The sequence below is a fragment of the Macaca mulatta genome, chromosome 13 (assembly GCF_049350105.2).
Source record: "Macaca mulatta isolate MMU2019108-1 chromosome 13, T2T-MMU8v2.0, whole genome shotgun sequence".
NCBI lineage: Eukaryota > Metazoa > Chordata > Mammalia > Primates > Cercopithecidae > Macaca > Macaca mulatta.
In genome coordinates this window covers 97905693-97923256 of record NC_133418.1, presented here as the reverse complement: position 1 = coordinate 97923256, position 17564 = coordinate 97905693, and the positions used below count along the sequence as shown (strand labels likewise).

The 17564-nt window shown below is 57.3% G+C and overlaps 2 protein-coding genes across 17 annotated transcripts in view; both read left to right on the top strand.

The window, feature by feature from the left end:
* Window positions 1-649: 649 nt before the first annotated feature.
* On the top strand, window positions 650-8504 carry EMILIN1 (elastin microfibril interfacer 1). 4 transcript variants are annotated; one of them, NM_001260908.1, is given in 8 exon segments: window positions 650-1268; window positions 2215-2334; window positions 2796-3016; window positions 4171-6099; window positions 6504-6620; window positions 7081-7098; window positions 7250-7387; window positions 7778-8474. In NM_001260908.1, coding segments are annotated over 8 exon segments (3051 nt in total). In that variant the 5' UTR covers window positions 650-1098; the 3' UTR covers window positions 8116-8474.
* Window positions 8505-8782: 278 nt separating this feature from the next.
* The window catches only part of KHK (ketohexokinase), a 13904-nt gene continuing 5122 nt past the window's right edge, over window positions 8783-17564 (top strand). For 2 of the 13 annotated variants that reach the window (XM_015111943.3, XM_077959976.1), the window contains exons 1-3: window positions 8783-9446; window positions 14766-14882; window positions 17242-17376. In XM_015111943.3, coding sequence (XP_014967429.1) covers window positions 9355-9446; window positions 14766-14882; window positions 17242-17376 — 344 coding nt within the window. In that variant the 5' untranslated portion in view covers window positions 8783-9354. Of the gene's footprint in view, window positions 9447-14765; window positions 14883-16918; window positions 17054-17241; window positions 17377-17564 lie in introns of all 13 variants that reach the window. The other 11 variants (XM_077959974.1, XM_077959975.1, XM_015111942.3 and 8 more) reach the window with 11 other exon arrangements.

The following is a 17564-nucleotide window of genomic DNA, read 5'->3' as shown; positions in this document are numbered from 1 at the left end:
TTCTTCCTCTTCTGTCGTCTGTGGATTTCCCATCTGCCTCAGTGGAGTAAGGACTCCTTTTCCTTCCTGGCCCAGTAGCACATTCTCCTCTCCTCCTTTCTCCCAAGTCACTGACCTGGTATTTAGTGTGTGTTCTCAGCCTTACCACTGATTTGCTGTGTTACCTTGGACAAGTTACTCTCCCACTCTGACCTCAATTTTCACATCTCTAAAAGGAGACTGCTGGACTAGATGGTGAGTGAAGTCCTGCTGAGCTCTCCAAGTTCATTCTCCCTTGTCCAGTCCTTCCATCCTGCCCTCCCCTCTGGGCTCCCTCTCTGGGGCCCTCTCCCCCAGGGGAGGCCTGCTCCAGCTCCAGGGGAGCTGCGACTCTGGCTCCCGTTCCCCGTCGGAGTGACCAGCCCTGGGCCTCCTTCCCAGCTTTGGCCCTGGCTCCATGTGGCCCATCTGAGAGGCTGGCCTCAAGCCCGGCGGCAACTCCACATTTCTGTTTTTCCTTTTTTTTCCCTCTTTCCCGGAGTTAACAAGAAGCAGATGTGGCGCACGATGGTTGGAGAGGTGGGGGGAGGAAGGGGGAGGCAGGACCGCCAGCCAGACAGGGGGGAAGGGAGGGAAGCCAGCAGGGAGGAGGAGGCCAGGGCCCGCCCCACGGCCACTCTCGTGCCTCCGAACAGCCACAGGGGCAAAGCCCTGTCACCCCCAGGATCCAGTCATCAGGGAAAGAGGACAGGGAGACCAGAAGAGGGCCAGCTGGGACGAGGGGGCGGAAGCCCAGGACGCAACTTCTGAGCCGCAGCTCCTGAGAGGGGCAGGGACCAGAGGCCAGAGGGGGCACAGAAAACAAAACCCCTCAGAAGTGAAGAGAAGAGCGGAAGGAACCGAGCAGGGACGGACAGGAGCTGAGGAGGAAAGAGGAGGGGAGAGGGGTCAGGCGAGGCAGCCAAGGAGAAGACGTGTGGACAGGGGCTGCCGGCAGGAAGCTGGGACGGACAGGACGGGCTCGCGCTGTCCTGTGGAGCAGCAGCATCCCTGGGGCCGGCAGAGGAGCCAGTGGCTGGGCGGGATGAGTCTCTGAGGGCCACTGTGGAGCGCCCCACCATGGCCCCCCGCACCCTCTGGAGCTGCTACCTCTGCTGCCTGCTGACCGCAGCTGCGGGGGCCGCCAGCTACCCTCCTCGAGGTTACAGCCTCTACACGGGGTCCGGTGGGGCCCTCAGCCCCGGGGGGCCCCAGGCCCAGAGCGCCCCCCGGCCAGCCAGCCGCCACAGGTAAGAGTCTGGGTCCCAGCCCGAGGCTTGGGTGGTGAAAAGGGGCTCAGAATGCCACCTCCGCCTGGCTCTCTGCCCTGGGCTGTGTCCCCTAATGCAGGGCAGAGGGGGCGTGAGAAGCCCATCCATCAGGTGGCTCCTCACATGCCCACCTTCCCACAGCACCTTTTCCAGGACCCCCTGAACATATATGCTCCCTGGGTCACCTAGGGGGTCTGCTCCCACATGCCCCCATGGGGCCCTGCAGTTATATACCCAGGGAAGCTGCCCTGAGGGGAGCAGGCCAGGCCTTCCTGCCAGCTGCCCTCTGTATCCCAGCCCCAGAGCCTCAGGGAGACCTTTTGTCCCCTTCTAGGGCTCCCTTGGCCCCATCTAGTAATCCATAATTCTGACACCACTCCCACCCTGTTCCCTCCAGCCCTTCAGCCAGACACAGATCAGAGGCCGGCATGAATGGGGCCAGGAGTATAGAACTGCAAGAGGGGCAGGCTCATCAATGGCTTATTCTCTACTTAACCCCGAGCTGGCCTGCCCATCCTCTCCCGGAGGGGTGGGGTGGAAGCCAGTGTTCAGATCACCCACAGGGCCCAGCCTGGCTGTGCGCACACGGCATGCCAAACTGGGGACTGAGACAGGCCCAGAAAGGGACACACGTGATCGTGTACATTCAGAGGCTCCCCAGGGCCTCACCGCCATGAGGGCTGACTGCTCTGTGGTTGTGGTTTACCATTCTGCACCACTCCCCATCTTGAAAAGTCTTTATCTGCCCCTGCTACACAGGAAAGCGTGGGGGATAGGGAGGGTGGCCCTGCCAAAGTCCTTGTTCTCACTGATCCCCAAGGGCCCTGCATCTTTGGAGCCTTCCTCAGCCCCTCTGGTAGCCCCTGGGCCCTCCTCCAGGACGTGTATCTTTGGTCCTTGGACCCAGAGGGGGTTGTACCTACAGGAACTGGTGTGCCTATGTGGTGACCCGGACAGTGAGCTGTGTCCTTGAGGATGGAGTGGAGACATATGTCAAGTACCAGCCCTGTGCCTGGGGCCAACCCCAGTGTCCCCAAAGCATCATGTGAGTCCCAGGGCCGGAGAATGGGCCCTCGGTGGGAACTGGGTGAGGGCAGATGGTGGGTGGCTGACTCAGGGAGTCTGTACAAAGCAGGGAGCAAGGGCAGGACAGGGTCTAGGGTCGCAGCCATTTTGAGGAGATACTGAGACAACAGTTTGGCTGGTGGGAGACTAAGGGCAAACCTGCCTCACGCGCCAGCCCCAGATGCCTTCTCTGGGATGGCTCAGGCTCAAGCAGAGGAGTTCAAGGTTTCAGCGCAGGGCAAGGGAAGGAAGAGCAGGGATTTAGCCCTTGACCAAAAAGCTGACAGCTGTCAGCTGAGCAAGGCCACATGTTGGACAGTAAGAGGGACCCAGCCTGAGGGACAGGCCATGCCCACCAGCAGCTGCCCACCCCTTGGGACAGGGACCAGGGTCACTAACAATACAGGGAGGAATAAAGAGGCCTCCTTCTGCCTCTGCCAGGTACCGCCGCTTCCTCCGCCCTCGCTACCGTGTGGCCTACAAGACAGTGACCGACATGGAGTGGAGGTGCTGTCAGGGTTACGGGGGCGATGACTGTGCTGAGAGTCCTGCTCCAGCGCTGGGGCCTGCATCTTCCACACCACGGCCCCTGCCCCGGCCTGCCCGTCCCAACCTCTCTGGCTCCAGTGCGGGCAGCCCCCTCAGTGGACTGGGGGGAGAAGGTGAGTGTGGGAGCTGCTTCGAGGGCGGCAAGTGCCAGATGGTGATCCGATGCAATGGGAAATGCGGGGCCAGGCTGCTGGGGGAATCCCCCATGCTCTATGCCAGAAAGAAGAGAGGGGCAGAAGGGAGTTAGTGAGATCGCAGAGATTCCCTGCCCGTGTGTGTGTGTGTGTGTGTTTATGTGTGCACGCGCGTGCGTATGTGTGTGTGGGTGTGTGTGTCTCTCTTGGTGTTTGTGTGTGAGACAGCGAGCACGCAAAAGATGGAGAGACAGAAAAAGAAGGCTGAGAAAGAGAAGGTGCTCGCACACGCCCACATGTGGCCAAGATCCTTCAAACAGCTGCAGGAGAAGGGGGCATTCCTTTGAGAAGCTTGGTCCATGGGGACAGACAGTTGAGACTACAAATCCTAGCATGCATTGCACCTGACTACAGATCCCAGACCCCTCCGTGGCCTCTGTAGACCGCAGGTCCCAGCATGCAGCAGTCCCTGTGGCTTGCCTTCCCTCCTGCTTGCTGCACACCGGATGTGCTGTTTCCCTGCCCCGAGATAGCCGTACTATAATTATGCAAACAGGAACTCCTGGCCAACTCTCACCGTCCACAGAGCCTCTTCTTTGTCCCCATGGTGTTTCAGGGAAGGAAGTGTCACCCAGTGGTAGCTGCTCTTGTGGCATCCAAAGTGCCTCCCCTACACTCCCATTTCGCCCCTCTTGACAGCCCCATGACAGAAGAGTGTCATTATCCTTTCACAGAAAAGGAAAGAGTTTCCGCGTTAAGAGGCACTCTGGGCAGGTGGAAAGGACGTGGACCTGGGGGCCGGATAGATGGTCGAGGTTTGAAACTTAGCATTGCCACTTATTAAACCTGTGATCCATAGTCAGGCTCCTAATATCTCTGGTCCAGTTTCCCAGCCTATATGATGGGAAGAGTTCATGGTATCTCCCCAGGGGAGTTGTTGGAGAACAGAGTCATGTTCAAATTTGGCCTAGAGGCATTCAGTTAATGGAGTTTCCTTTTTTTCATCTTGCCAAAATCACCCAAAGGAGAGACAGAGCCAGCCTGGGCATCTTACCCTTGCTGGAGCTGGGGTGAGCAGGGGCCCTGAACTCTGGGGTCCAGCCTCTCTGCCTTCTGCCTTCCCCTCTCCTTAGGTCCTGGGGAGTCAGAGAAGGTGCAGCAGCTGGAGGAACAGGTACAGAGCCTGACCAAGGAGCTGCAAGGTCTGCGGGGCGTCCTGCAAGGACTGAGCGGGCGCCTGGCAGAGGATGTGCAGAGGGCTGTGGAGACAGCCTTCAACGGGAGGCAGCAGCCAGCTGACGCGGCTGCCCGCCCTGGGGTGCATGAAACCCTCAACGAGATCCAGCACCAGCTGCAGCTCCTGGACACCCGCGTCTCCACCCACGACCAGGAGCTGGGTCACCTCAACAACCATCATGGCGGCAGCAGCAGCAGTGGGGGCAGCAGGGCCCCAGCCCCAGCCTCAGCCCCTCCGGGCCCCAGTGAGGAGCTGCTGCGGCAGCTGGAGCAGCGGTTGCAGGAGTCCTGCTCTGTGTGCCTGGCCGGGCTGGATGGCTTCCACCGGCAGCAGCAGGAGGACAGGGAGCGGCTGCGAGCGCTGGAGAAGCTGCTGGCCTCCGTGGAGGGGCAGCAACGGCACCTCCCCGGGCTGGCCGTGGGACGCAGGCCCCCTCAGGAATGCTGCTCTCCAGAGCTGGGCCGGCAACTGGCAGAGCTGGAGCGCAGGCTGGATGTGGTGGCCGGCTCAGTGACAGTGCTGAGTGGGCGGCGAGGCACAGAGCTGGGAGGAGCTGCGGGGCAGGGGGGCCATCCCCCAGGCTACACCAGCTTGGCCTCCCGCCTGTCTCGCCTGGAGGACCGCTTCAACTCCACCCTGGGCCCCTCGGAGGAGCAGGAGGAGAGCTGGCCTGGGGCTCCTGGGGGGCTGAGCCACTGGCTGCCTGCTGCCCGGGGCCGACTAGAGCAGCTGGGGGCGCTGCTGGCCAATGTGAGCGGGGAGCTGGGGGGGCGGCTGGATCTGTTGGAGGAGCAGGTGGCAGGGGCCATGCAGGCATGCGGGCAGCTCTGCTCTGGGGCCCCTGGGGAGCAGGACTCTCAGGTCAGCGAGATCCTCAGTGCCTTGGAACGCAGGGTGCTGGACAGTGAGGGACAGCTGCGGCTGGTGGGCTCAGGCCTGCACACGGTGGAAGCAGCGGGGGAGGCCCGGCAGGCCATGCTGGAGGGACTACAAGGGGTTGTGGGCCGGCTCCAGGATCGTGTAGATGCCCAGGACGAGACAGCTGCAGAGTTCACGTTACGGCTGAATCTCACTGCGGCCCGGCTAGGCCAACTGGAGGGGCTGCTGCAGGCCCATGGGGATGAGGGATGTGGGGCCTGTGGTGGAGTTCAAGAGGAACTAGGCCGCCTTCGGGATGGTGTGGAGCGCTGCTCCTGCCCCCTGTTGCCTCCTCGGGGTCCTGGGGCTGGTCCAGGTGTTGGGGGACCAAGCCGTGGGCCCCTGGACGGCTTCAGCGTGTTTGGGGGCAGCTCAGGCTCAGCCCTGCAGGCCCTGCAAGGAGAGCTTTCTGAGGTTATTCTCACCTTCAGCTCCCTCAATGACTCACTGAATGAGCTCCAGACCACTGTGGAGGGCCAGGGCGCTGATCTGGCTGACCTGGGGGCCACCAAAGACCGCATTATTTCTGAGATTAATAGGCTGCAGCAGGAGGCCACAGAGCATGCTACGGAGAGTGAGGAGCGCTTCCGAGTCCTGGAGGAGGGACAGGCACAGGCCGGCCAGTGCCCCAGCCTAGAGGGGCGATTGGGCCGTCTTGAGGGTGTCTGTGAACGGTTGGACACTGTGGCTGGGGGACTGCAGGGCCTGCGCGAGGGCCTTTCCAGACACGTGGCTGGGCTCTGGGCCGGGCTACGGGAAACCAACACCACCAGCCAGACGCAGGCAGCCCTGTTGGAGAAGCTGGTGGGGGGACAGGCGGGTCTGGGCAGGCGGCTCGGTGCCCTTAACAGCTCCCTACAGCTCCTGGAGGACCGTCTGCACCAGCTTAGCCTGAAGGACCTCACTGGTGAGGGGACAAAAGGCATGAGGGGACCCCTTTCAAGCCCCTTATTTTTCTTCCCCCTCCCCCAGCCCAGCTTCCAACTCATCTGCTTTCTCCTTGCTTTTCCCAGCATGAATTGCAGCCCCAACCACTATTCCAGGTGTTAGAGTTTGCCTGCAAGAGAGGATGCAAGGTCCTAGCTCCCTGCCCTCCCTCTGGCTGCTCACTAGGCCTGTGGGTGGAGAGAGGATGTTGCTGTGCCAGCCAGGGATCCAGCATATGCAGCAAGGGACCCCATCGCCCCCTCAGTCTGCAAAGCTCCACCTGTTCCATCTATCTTCTCCCTGTTCATGAAGCCACCACCCACCTTCCTTACCCATTGGAAACTCCTTTTATGGCCCTCTTTCAACTCAATTTTGTCACTGTAGGGCCTGCAGGAGAGGCTGGGCCCCCAGGGCCTCCTGGGCTGCAGGGGCCCCCAGGCCCTGCTGGACCTCCAGGATCGCCAGGCAAGGACGGGCAAGAGGGGCCCATTGGGCCACCAGGTATGTGCACTGAGACCCTTGCTGCAGTCAGGGTTGCCACTGCCCACCCTCCAACCCTGACCCCCTCTGGCAGCCCCAGGCTTGACATTCCACTCTGAACTTGACAAGGGGAATTGGGTCCTACTTGACTGATAGGGAAAATCAGAGGAAAGTGAGGAGGAACTGTGATAGTCACTGTGTTTGGTTAATGGGTAATAGGAGGCTAATGGATAATGTTGGCCCCACTGCAGTACTGGAGACTAAAGCTGAGTCTATTATGGCTGACTGGGGTGTGAAAAGCTGGGATGGCCCAGCAGTTGAACAGAATGGACCCTACCTATTCCTATTTTTCTTGATACCCCAATTCCTTCTTTGAAGTCCATGTAGCACCCAGCACAACAGGAGAGCCTCAGCAGATGTTTGCTGAGTGACTTAGTGAGAGCTGCTTTACTTCTCACTGCTCCCTTTCCTCTTCTCACAGGTCCTCAAGGTGAACAGGGTGAGTGCCTTTCATTTGATTCTTGGGGGAGAAGCGACTAGGGGTTGGAGGATGGAGGTCCTCGGGCAGCCCTGGGCTGGGGATCCAGCAGGGGAAGGGGGCTGGCACTCTGCCCTGAGCATCCCCTTTAACACCCACCCTTCCTGCTCAGGAGTGGAGGGGGCACCAGCAGCCCCTGTGCCCCGAGTGGCATTTTCAGCTGCCCTGAGTTTGCCCCGGTCTGAACCAGGCACGGTCCCCTTCGACAGAGTCCTGCTCAATGATGGAGGCTATTATGATCCAGAGACAGGTAGGCCTGGGAGGGGCTGGGTTGAACAGTTGGAGAAATGGGTAAGGTGTGCAGTGTTATCTTCCCATTCTTGCCTCTTCCGACAGTGTGAATCTTTTCATTCTCTGATTTGGGGAGACCTCGGCTCTTTCTTCATTTATTCATTCTCAGCCAGTGGGGAGAAGTAGTAGTCATTCATTCATTCATTCATTCAGCAGATCTCTACTGGGGTCTGCTCCTGCCCAGGCACTGTTTTAAGGGCTGGGGATGCATAGTGAACAAAGCCCCAAGTTCCCTGCTGCTTGCATTCCAGTGAGGGGAAAAGACCCAGCGGGTCCCTCCAGAGTCCAGGAGTTCTGGTGCGCTCCCCGGAGCTTCCCTGGCCCCCCTGACTGCTATCCTTGTTCCCAGGCGTGTTCACAGCGCCACTGGCCGGACGCTACTTGCTGAGCGCGGTGCTGACTGGGCACCGGCACGAGAAAGTGGAGGCCGTGCTGTCCCGCTCCAACCAGGGCGTGGCCCGCGTAGACTCCGGCGGCTACGAGCCCGAGGGCCTGGAGAATAAGCCGGTGGCCGAGAGCCAGCCCAGCCCGGGCACCCTGGGCGTCTTCAGCCTCATCCTGCCGCTGCAGGCCGGGGACACGGTCTGCGTCGACTTGGTCATGGGGCAGCTGGCGCACTCGGAGGAGCCGCTCACCATCTTCAGCGGGGCCCTGCTCTATGGGGACCCAGAGCTTGAACACGCGTAGACTGGGGTCCCGCCCGACGTGTCTACGCCGGCTGAAGAGACAGCGGGGGCGGCAGGCTCCCGGGGTCCCGCCTGGGACGCAGCACCCAGCCCTGGGCGAGCGCCGCACCCGGGCCCGCAGCGGCACCGCGCCCAGAGGGGCCTCTCCCCAGGCCCGGGGCGCGCCGGCTCAGGGAGGCCCGGGGCCGCCCATGGAGACTTTTGGCCTGGCGCGATACCTCCGGAACCCCTCCAGGGCCGGCCTGCGGAAGAGCCGATCCTCGCACCCTCCGCTCCCTCCAGTGGCCCTCCAGGCAGAGTCCCTGGGGCTCCAGGCTCCCCCGCGCGGGCGCCGCCCACCGCCGTACTAAACGATCCAGGAATAAAGACACTTGGTTTTTCTAAAAAAAACTAAACGAACCGTTCTGCTCCGGTACGGGGTCGGGGGCTGCCAGGCGTGCACAGGGCACGGGGCGGGAGAGACCGTGGCCTCCGGAGGGAACCCCGGGTACCGCACTGCGCTCGCCGCCTCCGCCCGGCTCGGGGCTGCTGGCGGTTGGCTCAGGCAGCAAGCGGCGCCTGCCCCGCTTCTGCGACATCTCCCTAGCGTCCCGCCCATTTCGCCGGCGTCCGCCAGGGGGCGCTCGGCGTTCCCGCCACGTGAGGCTGCCGCCCACCCGGCGGGTCCCGCTGCTCCGCGGCGGAGGCGTGGCCTCGGCTGGGACTAACCCGGGCGGGGCCGGGCAGCCGCGACCACGGTCTTCAGGCAGGGCTGCAGATGCAGGCCCAGCTCTACCTCGCGGGCCCAGGGTCGGGAGTCCGAGACGCAGGTGCAGCAGAGGGCGGGGCACGTAGCGCATTTCCAGCGCATTTTCTCTTTGCATTCTCGAGATCGCTTAGCCGCGCTTTAGAAAGGTTTGCATCAGCTCCGAGTCCATCTGACAAGCGAGGAAACTGAGGCTGAGAAGTGGGAGGCGTTGCCATCTGCAGGCCCAGGCAACCTGCTACGGGAAGACCGGGGGCCAAGACCTCCGGGTTGGCTTTCCCAGGCCAGCTTGGGTCTTCGGGTGTCGGGAGCAAAGGCCCAGCTCCTTTCGTTTCCTGCACCCCTCGCCGCTGCAGGTGGCTCCCTGGAGGAGGAGCTCCCACGCGGAGGAGGAGCCAGGGCAGCTGGGAGCGAGGACACCATCCTCCTGGATAACAGGCAGAGGCCGGGAGGAACCCGTCAGTCGGGCGGGCAGGAAGCTCTGGGATCAGCCTCATGGAAGAGAAGCAGATCCTGTGCGTGGGGCTAGTGGTGCTGGACGTCATCAGCCTGGTGGACAAGTACCCTAAGGAGGACTCAGAGATAAGGTAGGGGCGCCCAGGTCCCCTAGGGGACCCCAGCGGCTGCTGCAGTCCAGCATTTGTGCCAGCGACCGAGGCTGCAGAGACCCCGCAGTGAGGCCCTGAGAGCCCAGCTTCAAGGCCGGACCGGCGCCCTCTACCCGGGAGTCCTGGGGGGGCTCCCAGTATGAGAGAAGAGAGGAAGGAATGAGGTCTTTAATAAGACGACCCAGGATTTAATAGCATTGTGTTAGCCAATTTCCATTTCAACTTAGGGACGGTGTCAGGCATCAGGATCCCCATTTTACTGATAAGCAAGTATAGATTCAGAGACGAAGGGGCTTATCCAGGGGCACACAGCTACCAAGGTGCAGGACCCGTTTCCTGCTTCTGCTGCTTCTTTTTAAACCCACTTGCCTCTCATCAACATTTACTTCTAACTTATTTATCACACATATCTCGCACCTATTCCTGAGAAAGATTTGAGGTAGTTTACAGTAAAAAGTATGTACAGTTACACTGTTGCAGAACATTTAAGACCGTGGTATTTGAGCTTTGACTATAGCTCAGAGCTTGCTGGTACTGGAGGCAAACATGAGATGTCATGGTTTATGTATGGATAGAACTGATTCATGAGCCCCAGCAAGCTTTTTCCTGGTGCTAAATTCCAAGAGGAGTTTACCAGAAGTCCTCTTCACAAAGGTCAGTGAACACTGTTTAGTAGTGGAAACATCCTTCTCAGTTGTCTGCTGGAAACTGAAGTCACTTGTTGGTTCTTTTTTTTTTTTTTGAGACAGGGTTTCATTGTGTCCTCCAGGCTGGAGTGCAGTGGCGGCGCAACCATGCTCACTGCAGCCTTGACCTCCCAGACTCAAGTGATCCTCCCACCTCAGCCTCCTGAGTAGCTGGGACTACACACGCACGTCACCGTCAGAGCTGTATTTTAAATTTTGTGTAGGGATGGTTTCTCACTATGTTGATCAGGGTGGTCTTGAGCTCCTGGGCTCAAGCAGTCCTCCTGCCTTGACCTCTCAAAGTGCTGGGATTACAGGCGTGAGCCACTGCATCCAGCTGATTTGTTGGTTCTTTTTCTTTTTGAGATGGAGTCTCGCTCTGTTGCCCAGGATGGAATGCAGTGGCACGATCTTGGCTCACTGCAACCTCCGCCTCCTGGATTCAAGCAATTCTCCTGCCTCAACCTCCTGGGTAGCTGGGATTACAGGCATATGCCATCATGCCCGGCTTTTTGTTTGTTTGTTTGCTTTTGGTTTTTTTTTTGTAGAGACAGGGGTTTTCTTTGTAGAGACATGTTGGCCATGCTGGTCTCAAACTCCTGACCTCAAGTTATCTGCCCGTCTCAGTCCCCCAAAGTGCTGAGATTACAGGCATGAGCCACCACACCCGGCTTATTGGTTCTTGTATTTCCTCTTGCTAAGGGCCCCACCATTAGTTATGCTGTAATGCTGTGAAGGCATTTCTGTGGGGCGGGACACTAGCTTTCTCTTGGTGCAGTCAGTGAGTGCTTAGAACATTGAGAATTGCTCCTGGGCTATATTAGTTGTCCCAGCTAAGAACTGGATAAGAGGCAGTTCAAGACTGAACTCCAGAAAGACACGACAGCACTGATGACTGAGAGGCTAACTGAGGTGAGAGACCCCAGCACTCCCCAGGCTTTGGGGTCACAAAGCACCATCACATATATTATTTTATACTCTCCTCCCAGCAGCCCATGGAAACTGTGTAAAGATCAGTGAAATCTTTTATATACATAAAGAAGCTGAAGATTTGGAGAAGTTTTCTAAGGCCACAGAGTTAAATGGTGGCACAGCAGCAGCTGCAGCTCCTAGCATGGAGTCCAGGGTCCCTGCCCTCTGTCATCTCCTGTATACCCTGTCCCTTTGCTGTTCTTGGAGTTGACCCTTTACTTTGGTTTGCCAGAGGTTAGGGCCCCTTGCCAGGGGTGCAGGGACAGTGGGGAAGGGGCACAGGCATGCCACTGTGTGGATCTAACCCGCTGTGCAAGGTCGAGGCAGCCCCAGGGCATGGCACTCAGTGAGGAGTTGGGTTCATCTCAGGGGAACAGTGCAAATTCCAGGGCCACGGGTTCTCCGAGGACCGTGGAGAGCCTGGGGAAAGAGTCAGCACCTCTGTCAGAGCTGAAGTCCCATTTCCTCTCAGCTTAATTTTGTCAGGAAGGTAGGGGAAGGAGGTCCTGCTAGCGCCCACACTGATGGGGCAGGTTCTGAAGGTGGGCACTGAGAGAGGTCCCTCTCTAAAGAGCCCCTCCCCAATCCATCATGCTCCCTGCCCTCCAGGCCATGCCTCCCCCACAGCCCCATGGCTCTGGCTCCCTGCAGCCTGGCTCCTGGACTGTTGTGCCTCCCAGAGAAGCACATCCGAGTGGGGACCCAGACCTTCCTGGGTGTCTCAGCCCCGCCTGTCCCAGGGTCTCTGTGCTTCATAAGCAGTTGGGGACTCTCGGGAGCTGCCACCTGGAGCTCAGCCAGACCCCGGGACATGTCCCCTGCCTCCCAGAGTCCATACCAACGAGAGACTTCCAGAAAGCATCCCCCTGCTCAGCTGAGCACTTTTTTTTCTTTTTTGAGACAGTTTCGCTCTTGTTGCCCAGGCTGGAGTGCAATGGTGCGATCTTGGCTCACTGCGACCTCTGCCTCCTGGGTTCAAGTGATTCTCCTGCCTCAGCATCCCAAGTAACTGGGATTACAGGCATGTGCCACCACACCCGGCTAATTTTGTACTTTTAGTAGAGACGGAGTTTCTCCATGTTGGTCAGGCTGGTCTCAAACTCCTGACATCAGGTGATCCACCTGCCTCAGCCTCCCAAAGTGCTGGGATTACAAGCGTGAGCCACCGTGCCCAGCCTTCAGCTGAGCATTTCTGCACAGGAAATATCAGTGTGACTTTGAAGGTTTCCCCAGAGTAAAATTCTTTTCTTTTTTTTCTTTCCTTTTTTTTTTCTTTTAAGACGGAGTCTTGCTCTGTCACCCAGACTGGACTGCAGTGGCGCGATCTCTGCTCACTGCAAGCTCCGCCTCCCGGGTTCATGCCAGTCTCCTGCCTCAGCCTCCTGAGTAGCTGGGACTACAGGCGCCCGCCACCACGCCTGGCTAATTTTTTGTATTTTTAGTAGAGACGGGGTTTCACCGTGTTAGCCAGGATGGTCTTGATCTCCTGATCTCATGATCCAACCACTTTGGCCTCCCAAAGTGCTGGGATTACAGGCGTGAGCCTCCGTGCCTGGCCGTCCCAGAGTAAAATTCTATACCCTTTCTTAGAAACCTCATCAAAGCTTGGGCCTAACTACTTTTAGTTTTAAAATACGGAGTAAATAGCAATGGCTTTGGTGTCAGGAAACTTGGGTTCCCACGTCAGCTTTGTCCTTCACTATTGATCAAGTCACAGATCCCTCAAGATTCCTCCTTTCTTTTCATAAAAATTTCTGTAAAGCTCAGCTTGAAAGTCTTTTCTTTTCTTTTCTTTTCTTTTTTTTTTTTTAGACAGAGTCTTACTCTGTTGCCCAGGCTGGAGTGCAGTGGCGTGATCTCGACTCACTACAACCTCCACCCTCTGGGTTCAAGCGATTCTCCTGCCTCAGCCTCCCAAGTAGCTGGGATTACAGGCACCTGCCACCGCATCTGGCTCATTTTTGTATTTTTAATAGAGACAGGGTTTCACCATCTTGCCCAGGCTGGCCTTGAACTCCTGAGCTCGTGATCCTCCCACCTCAGCCTCCCAAAGTGCTGGGATTACAGTTGTGAGCCATCGCGCCCAGCCAGCTTGAAAATCTTTGACCAGCTGGGTGCAGTGGCTCATACCTATAATCCCAGCACTTTGGGAGGCCAAGGCAGGAGGATCGCTTGAGCCAAGTAGTTCAGGACCAGCCTGGGCAACATAAGGAGATTCCATCTCCACAAAAAAATTTTTTTAATTAGCAGGGCATGGTGATGTACACCTATAATCCCAGCTACTCAGGAGGCTGAGGTGGGGGGATCAGTTGAGCAGGGGAGGTTGAGGCTGCAGTGAACCATGATCATGCCATTGTACTCCAGCCTGGGTGACAGAGTGACTCTGTCTCAAAAAAAAAAAATTACTATCCTTTGTCATTGTTGTTATTGTTGTTTTTGAGACAGGATCTTACTCTGCCACCCAGGCTGGAGTGCAGTATCATGGCTCACTACAGCCTAAACCTCCCAGGCTCATACGCTCCACCAACTTCAGCCTCCTGAGTATGCACCACCACACCCAGTTAATTTTTAAAATTTTTTTTAGAGACAAAATCTCCCTTTGTTGCCCAGGCTGGTCTTGAAGTTCTGGGCTCCAGTGATCCTCCTGCTTTGGCCTCCCAAAGTGCTGGGATTATAGGCATGAGCCACCGCACCTGGCCTACTATAATTTTTTTCTAATGACATCATGCTCCCCTTTTCCCAAAACTGAAGTTTTGTGTACAAATATGCTTTGGCCTAAAAATTCTGGTTCAGTTTTTTCTCTTAATTAGTGGTTCTTTGGTACTGTTCCTTTTATTGTAAACTGCCACAATTATTATTATTATTGGATCTGGCACAATAGAAATAAAAACACCATTCTTACCTCAAAAGTAATAACATTCATCAATGACTTCTCATTTGGGCTCCAGTGACACTGTGAGAGGATCAGTGCTTTGACCCTGTATGTGAAAGTTATCATTTTTGCTGCTAATGACAATGTAGCCCTTCATGTGTGTCTTGTTAGTTTCCTTTTGATCGGTTCTTAGTAAAGATGGAGAAGTGCTCCCTGCTGCCACTTCTTAAATGACCAACGTCCAGGTTTGCTGTCCTGTCTACTCATTTGATTTTATAGCTCTGCAGTTTCTATTGAAGTAGACACTCCTATGACAGGGGTAGATGTAAATGTGATACCTTTGGGAAGAGGCACTTAGTCCCCAAGGCCCTTGGAGTTGCTCCAGTACTCAAGGAGGAGGCCAAAGGTGCAGCCTCCAGAGCAGCTCTGACTGGGGTAAAAGGTGAGGAGGAGATGACCTGGAGTTAGTGGGGCTCTCAAATAGTGATGGACCCAAGTGAGTGGTTTCCTGATGCCCTAGGAATAGATGGAAATATCGAAAGGAACTGCTGTGAGCTTGAATTTAGCCTCGGCTGGGGAGGTAGACACCACTGTCAGCCAAGCTCCTTCCCTTGGCCGGCCTCGGCTGCCCCAGGTACAAAGTGAGACGGTGGCCTAGATGATTTCTGAGAAGAGTCCCCAGCTGTCACATTCTCTAGGCCCCTATACAGGGGACTGTGTTTGGGACCAGCCTGCTGGGGCTGCAGGGACCCTCCCTTTGCTTTGCAGGTGCTTGTCCCAGAGATGGCAACGCGGAGGCAACGCGTCCAACTCCTGCACCGTTCTCTCCCTGCTCGGAGCCCCCTGTGCCTTCATGGGCTCAATGGCCCCTGGCCATGTTGCTGAGTAAGTCCAGGAGGGAGAGTCCACTGGGGAAGGCCTGCCTGCATCGTGGGGGGAGAAGAAAGATGTGTCCACCCTGGGTGGGTGGGGGATTAGAAATGGGTTGTGTCCGGCAGAAATGCGGGGAGGGGGCACAGTGGAGCACCAGACTCCCAGCCCTGCCTTGGCGCGGCCTCTCTGTGGTTTGAGGGCTGATGCTGCCCCTGTGAAGCTTTCCTTGCCACAGCTTGTTTCCTGGACACTTCCTGGAGCCTGCTTCAGCCTCTTCCCTTCTCCTTCCTTGCTTCCTGCAGACTCTGCGGTGGATTTTCCTTTGCCTTATCTTAAGTCCCTTATCTTGGCCGTGCTTGAGGCAGAAGACAGTTAGGGACACACAGTACCCATCCTCCCTCAGGAATGGCCACCATCCACGGCCCCCAGGTCCAGGCCCGTAGTTTCTGTCCCAGCTGAGGGGCAGGGCTGGTGCTTATGTCCCTGTTGTTCACTGAAGCAGTGAGAGTACCCTGTTCAAGGACACCCTGAAACCACGTGCTAAAGCTGGGCTCAGAACCCACACCTTCCAGCTCCCCGGCTGTCAGGGCTATAGCCCTAAGTGGCTCATGCACGCCCTCCATGTTGGCTGCTGCAGGGACCTCGGAACCCTTTGACCCCTGGCGCTGCCGACTCAGCAAGCACTTATCAGGAGGTGAGGCCCACACTTTGCACACTGTGGGCACCGGGGCAGGCTGCCAGGTTGCTGGCCTGTGAAGGGCAGCCCTTTGAACCCTGGTTTGAAGGGGGCTGCCGGCAGAGTCCACCCACCTGAGCTACAGCCAAACTCCCTGCCTTGATGAACTGGCAGGAAGAGAATAGAGGGAGAGAATCTGCCCTGTGAGATGGGACAGGACGGCTCAGAGCCAAGGGCTGGTGACTCATTAAACCTCTTCAATAGCTCCTTTCCTCTGAGCTGGAGGCAGGACTGTGGCTCTGGCTTAGGGTGGTCGACTATCATTTACACAGCAATCATGCTGATGGGTGGGCTATTCAGAATTCTCCCCATGTCTTGACAAACATTTAGAGAGCACCTACCATGTCCCAGGCACTGGGGTGCAAACGTTATTTGGCAAACCAAACCATATTTCCAATACTTTGGGAAAGCTACTATTTAAGGGAGTTGTAAGTGAAGGGATGATGCCCTGACTTGGTATCTTCATGCAGATCTGTATTATCCAGCTTTGGTGTTGCTGAAAGCGGGCTCTGGCCAGGATGGTGGCTGCACTGCTGGGCATAATTGCCAGTTCTTGAGCACAGAACAGTGCATGTCCAGAGAGGGCTAGAAGGGCTGGGGCTGACCTCTTATCCTTGCCCCGGGGCTCACTCTGTGTGGAGGGCATTCTGAGAGAGAGTCCTGGACCAGGCCCACACTGAATGGCATCAGGCACAGGGAGCCAGCTAATTGCCCAGGAGGGTTCACCTGACTGCAGGAGGACAGAGCAGTGAGCTGGCTCACCAAGGCAGCACCACTTCCAGGCTGGGCCTCCTGGAGGCAGGCAGAGAGTGACAGGAATCACAGCATTAGGACTAGGAGGGACTCAGAGAGGACAGCACCATGGATGAGCTTGTGGAGGACAGCTGGGGGCAAAGTATTGCCTTGGAGATTAATTATTAATCCTGCTTGGGCATTGCAGGAAACCAGCCACGGTGCCCCCACCTGCTTGGTTCAAACAGGGTACAGGTTCTAGGGTCCTGTCTAGCTTTACGAACAGGAGCAAATATTTTCCAGCTTAAGTTGGACTGAAAAACAGTCAGGATTGGAGCGTGCTTCAGCCAAGACCTAAAAGGATGGCCCTTAGTGTTTCTCTCTCTGAACTCCAGGCTCTGCACTCCTGCATCTCTTGCCCTGTTGCACTACCTGTGGCAAGAATATGATTCCTAGTTCTCTCCCAGCCCCTTTGCTTGCACCCCTGCCTTTCAGGGTCCCTAGTGGCCCTGCCAGCTACCCTTCAGTCCCCAAAACCCTTGTCGAACCCCACCCGCTTCGGGTTACTCCGCCCTGGCAGTTTTGTCCTGGATGACCTCCGCCGCTATTCTGTGGACCTACGCTACACGGTCTTTCAGACCACAGGCTCCGTCCCCATCGCCACGGTCATCATCAACGAGGCCAGTGGTAGCCGCACCATCCTATACTACGACAGGTTTGTACAACTGTCTGTGCCTTGCCAGCTGCTGCCGCCGTCACCAAAACTCCCAGAACAGGACTCTTCTTCTCTTAGAGGCTCGTGTGCTCCAGCACCCTCTCTCCACTCCTATTAGAGGTCAAGGCCACTTGCAGGCTCTAATCTGTGTCTCCTTACCCTTTTCCGGGCCCTGCCTCCACCCTAAGCTTCCTGGTGGCCGACTTCAGGCGGCGGGGTGTGGACGTGTCTCAGGTGGCCTGGCAGAGCAAGGGGGACACCCCCAGCTCCTGCTGCATCATCAACAACTCCAATGGCAACCGTACCATTGTGCTCCATGACACGTAAGGCCCCCTGGCCTCGCCCCGCTACAACCCCCCAATCAGCTGGTTCAATCAGTTCCCTTACTCGCCACCGTGGGCATCCCAACTGCCCCCTCTGTGGCTTCTGTGTACCAGAAATTGCTCCCCTGCCAAAATGTCCAGTGATTTCCTAATTGCTTTCAATTAGGGGAAAAGTGAGGTGGGAAGGG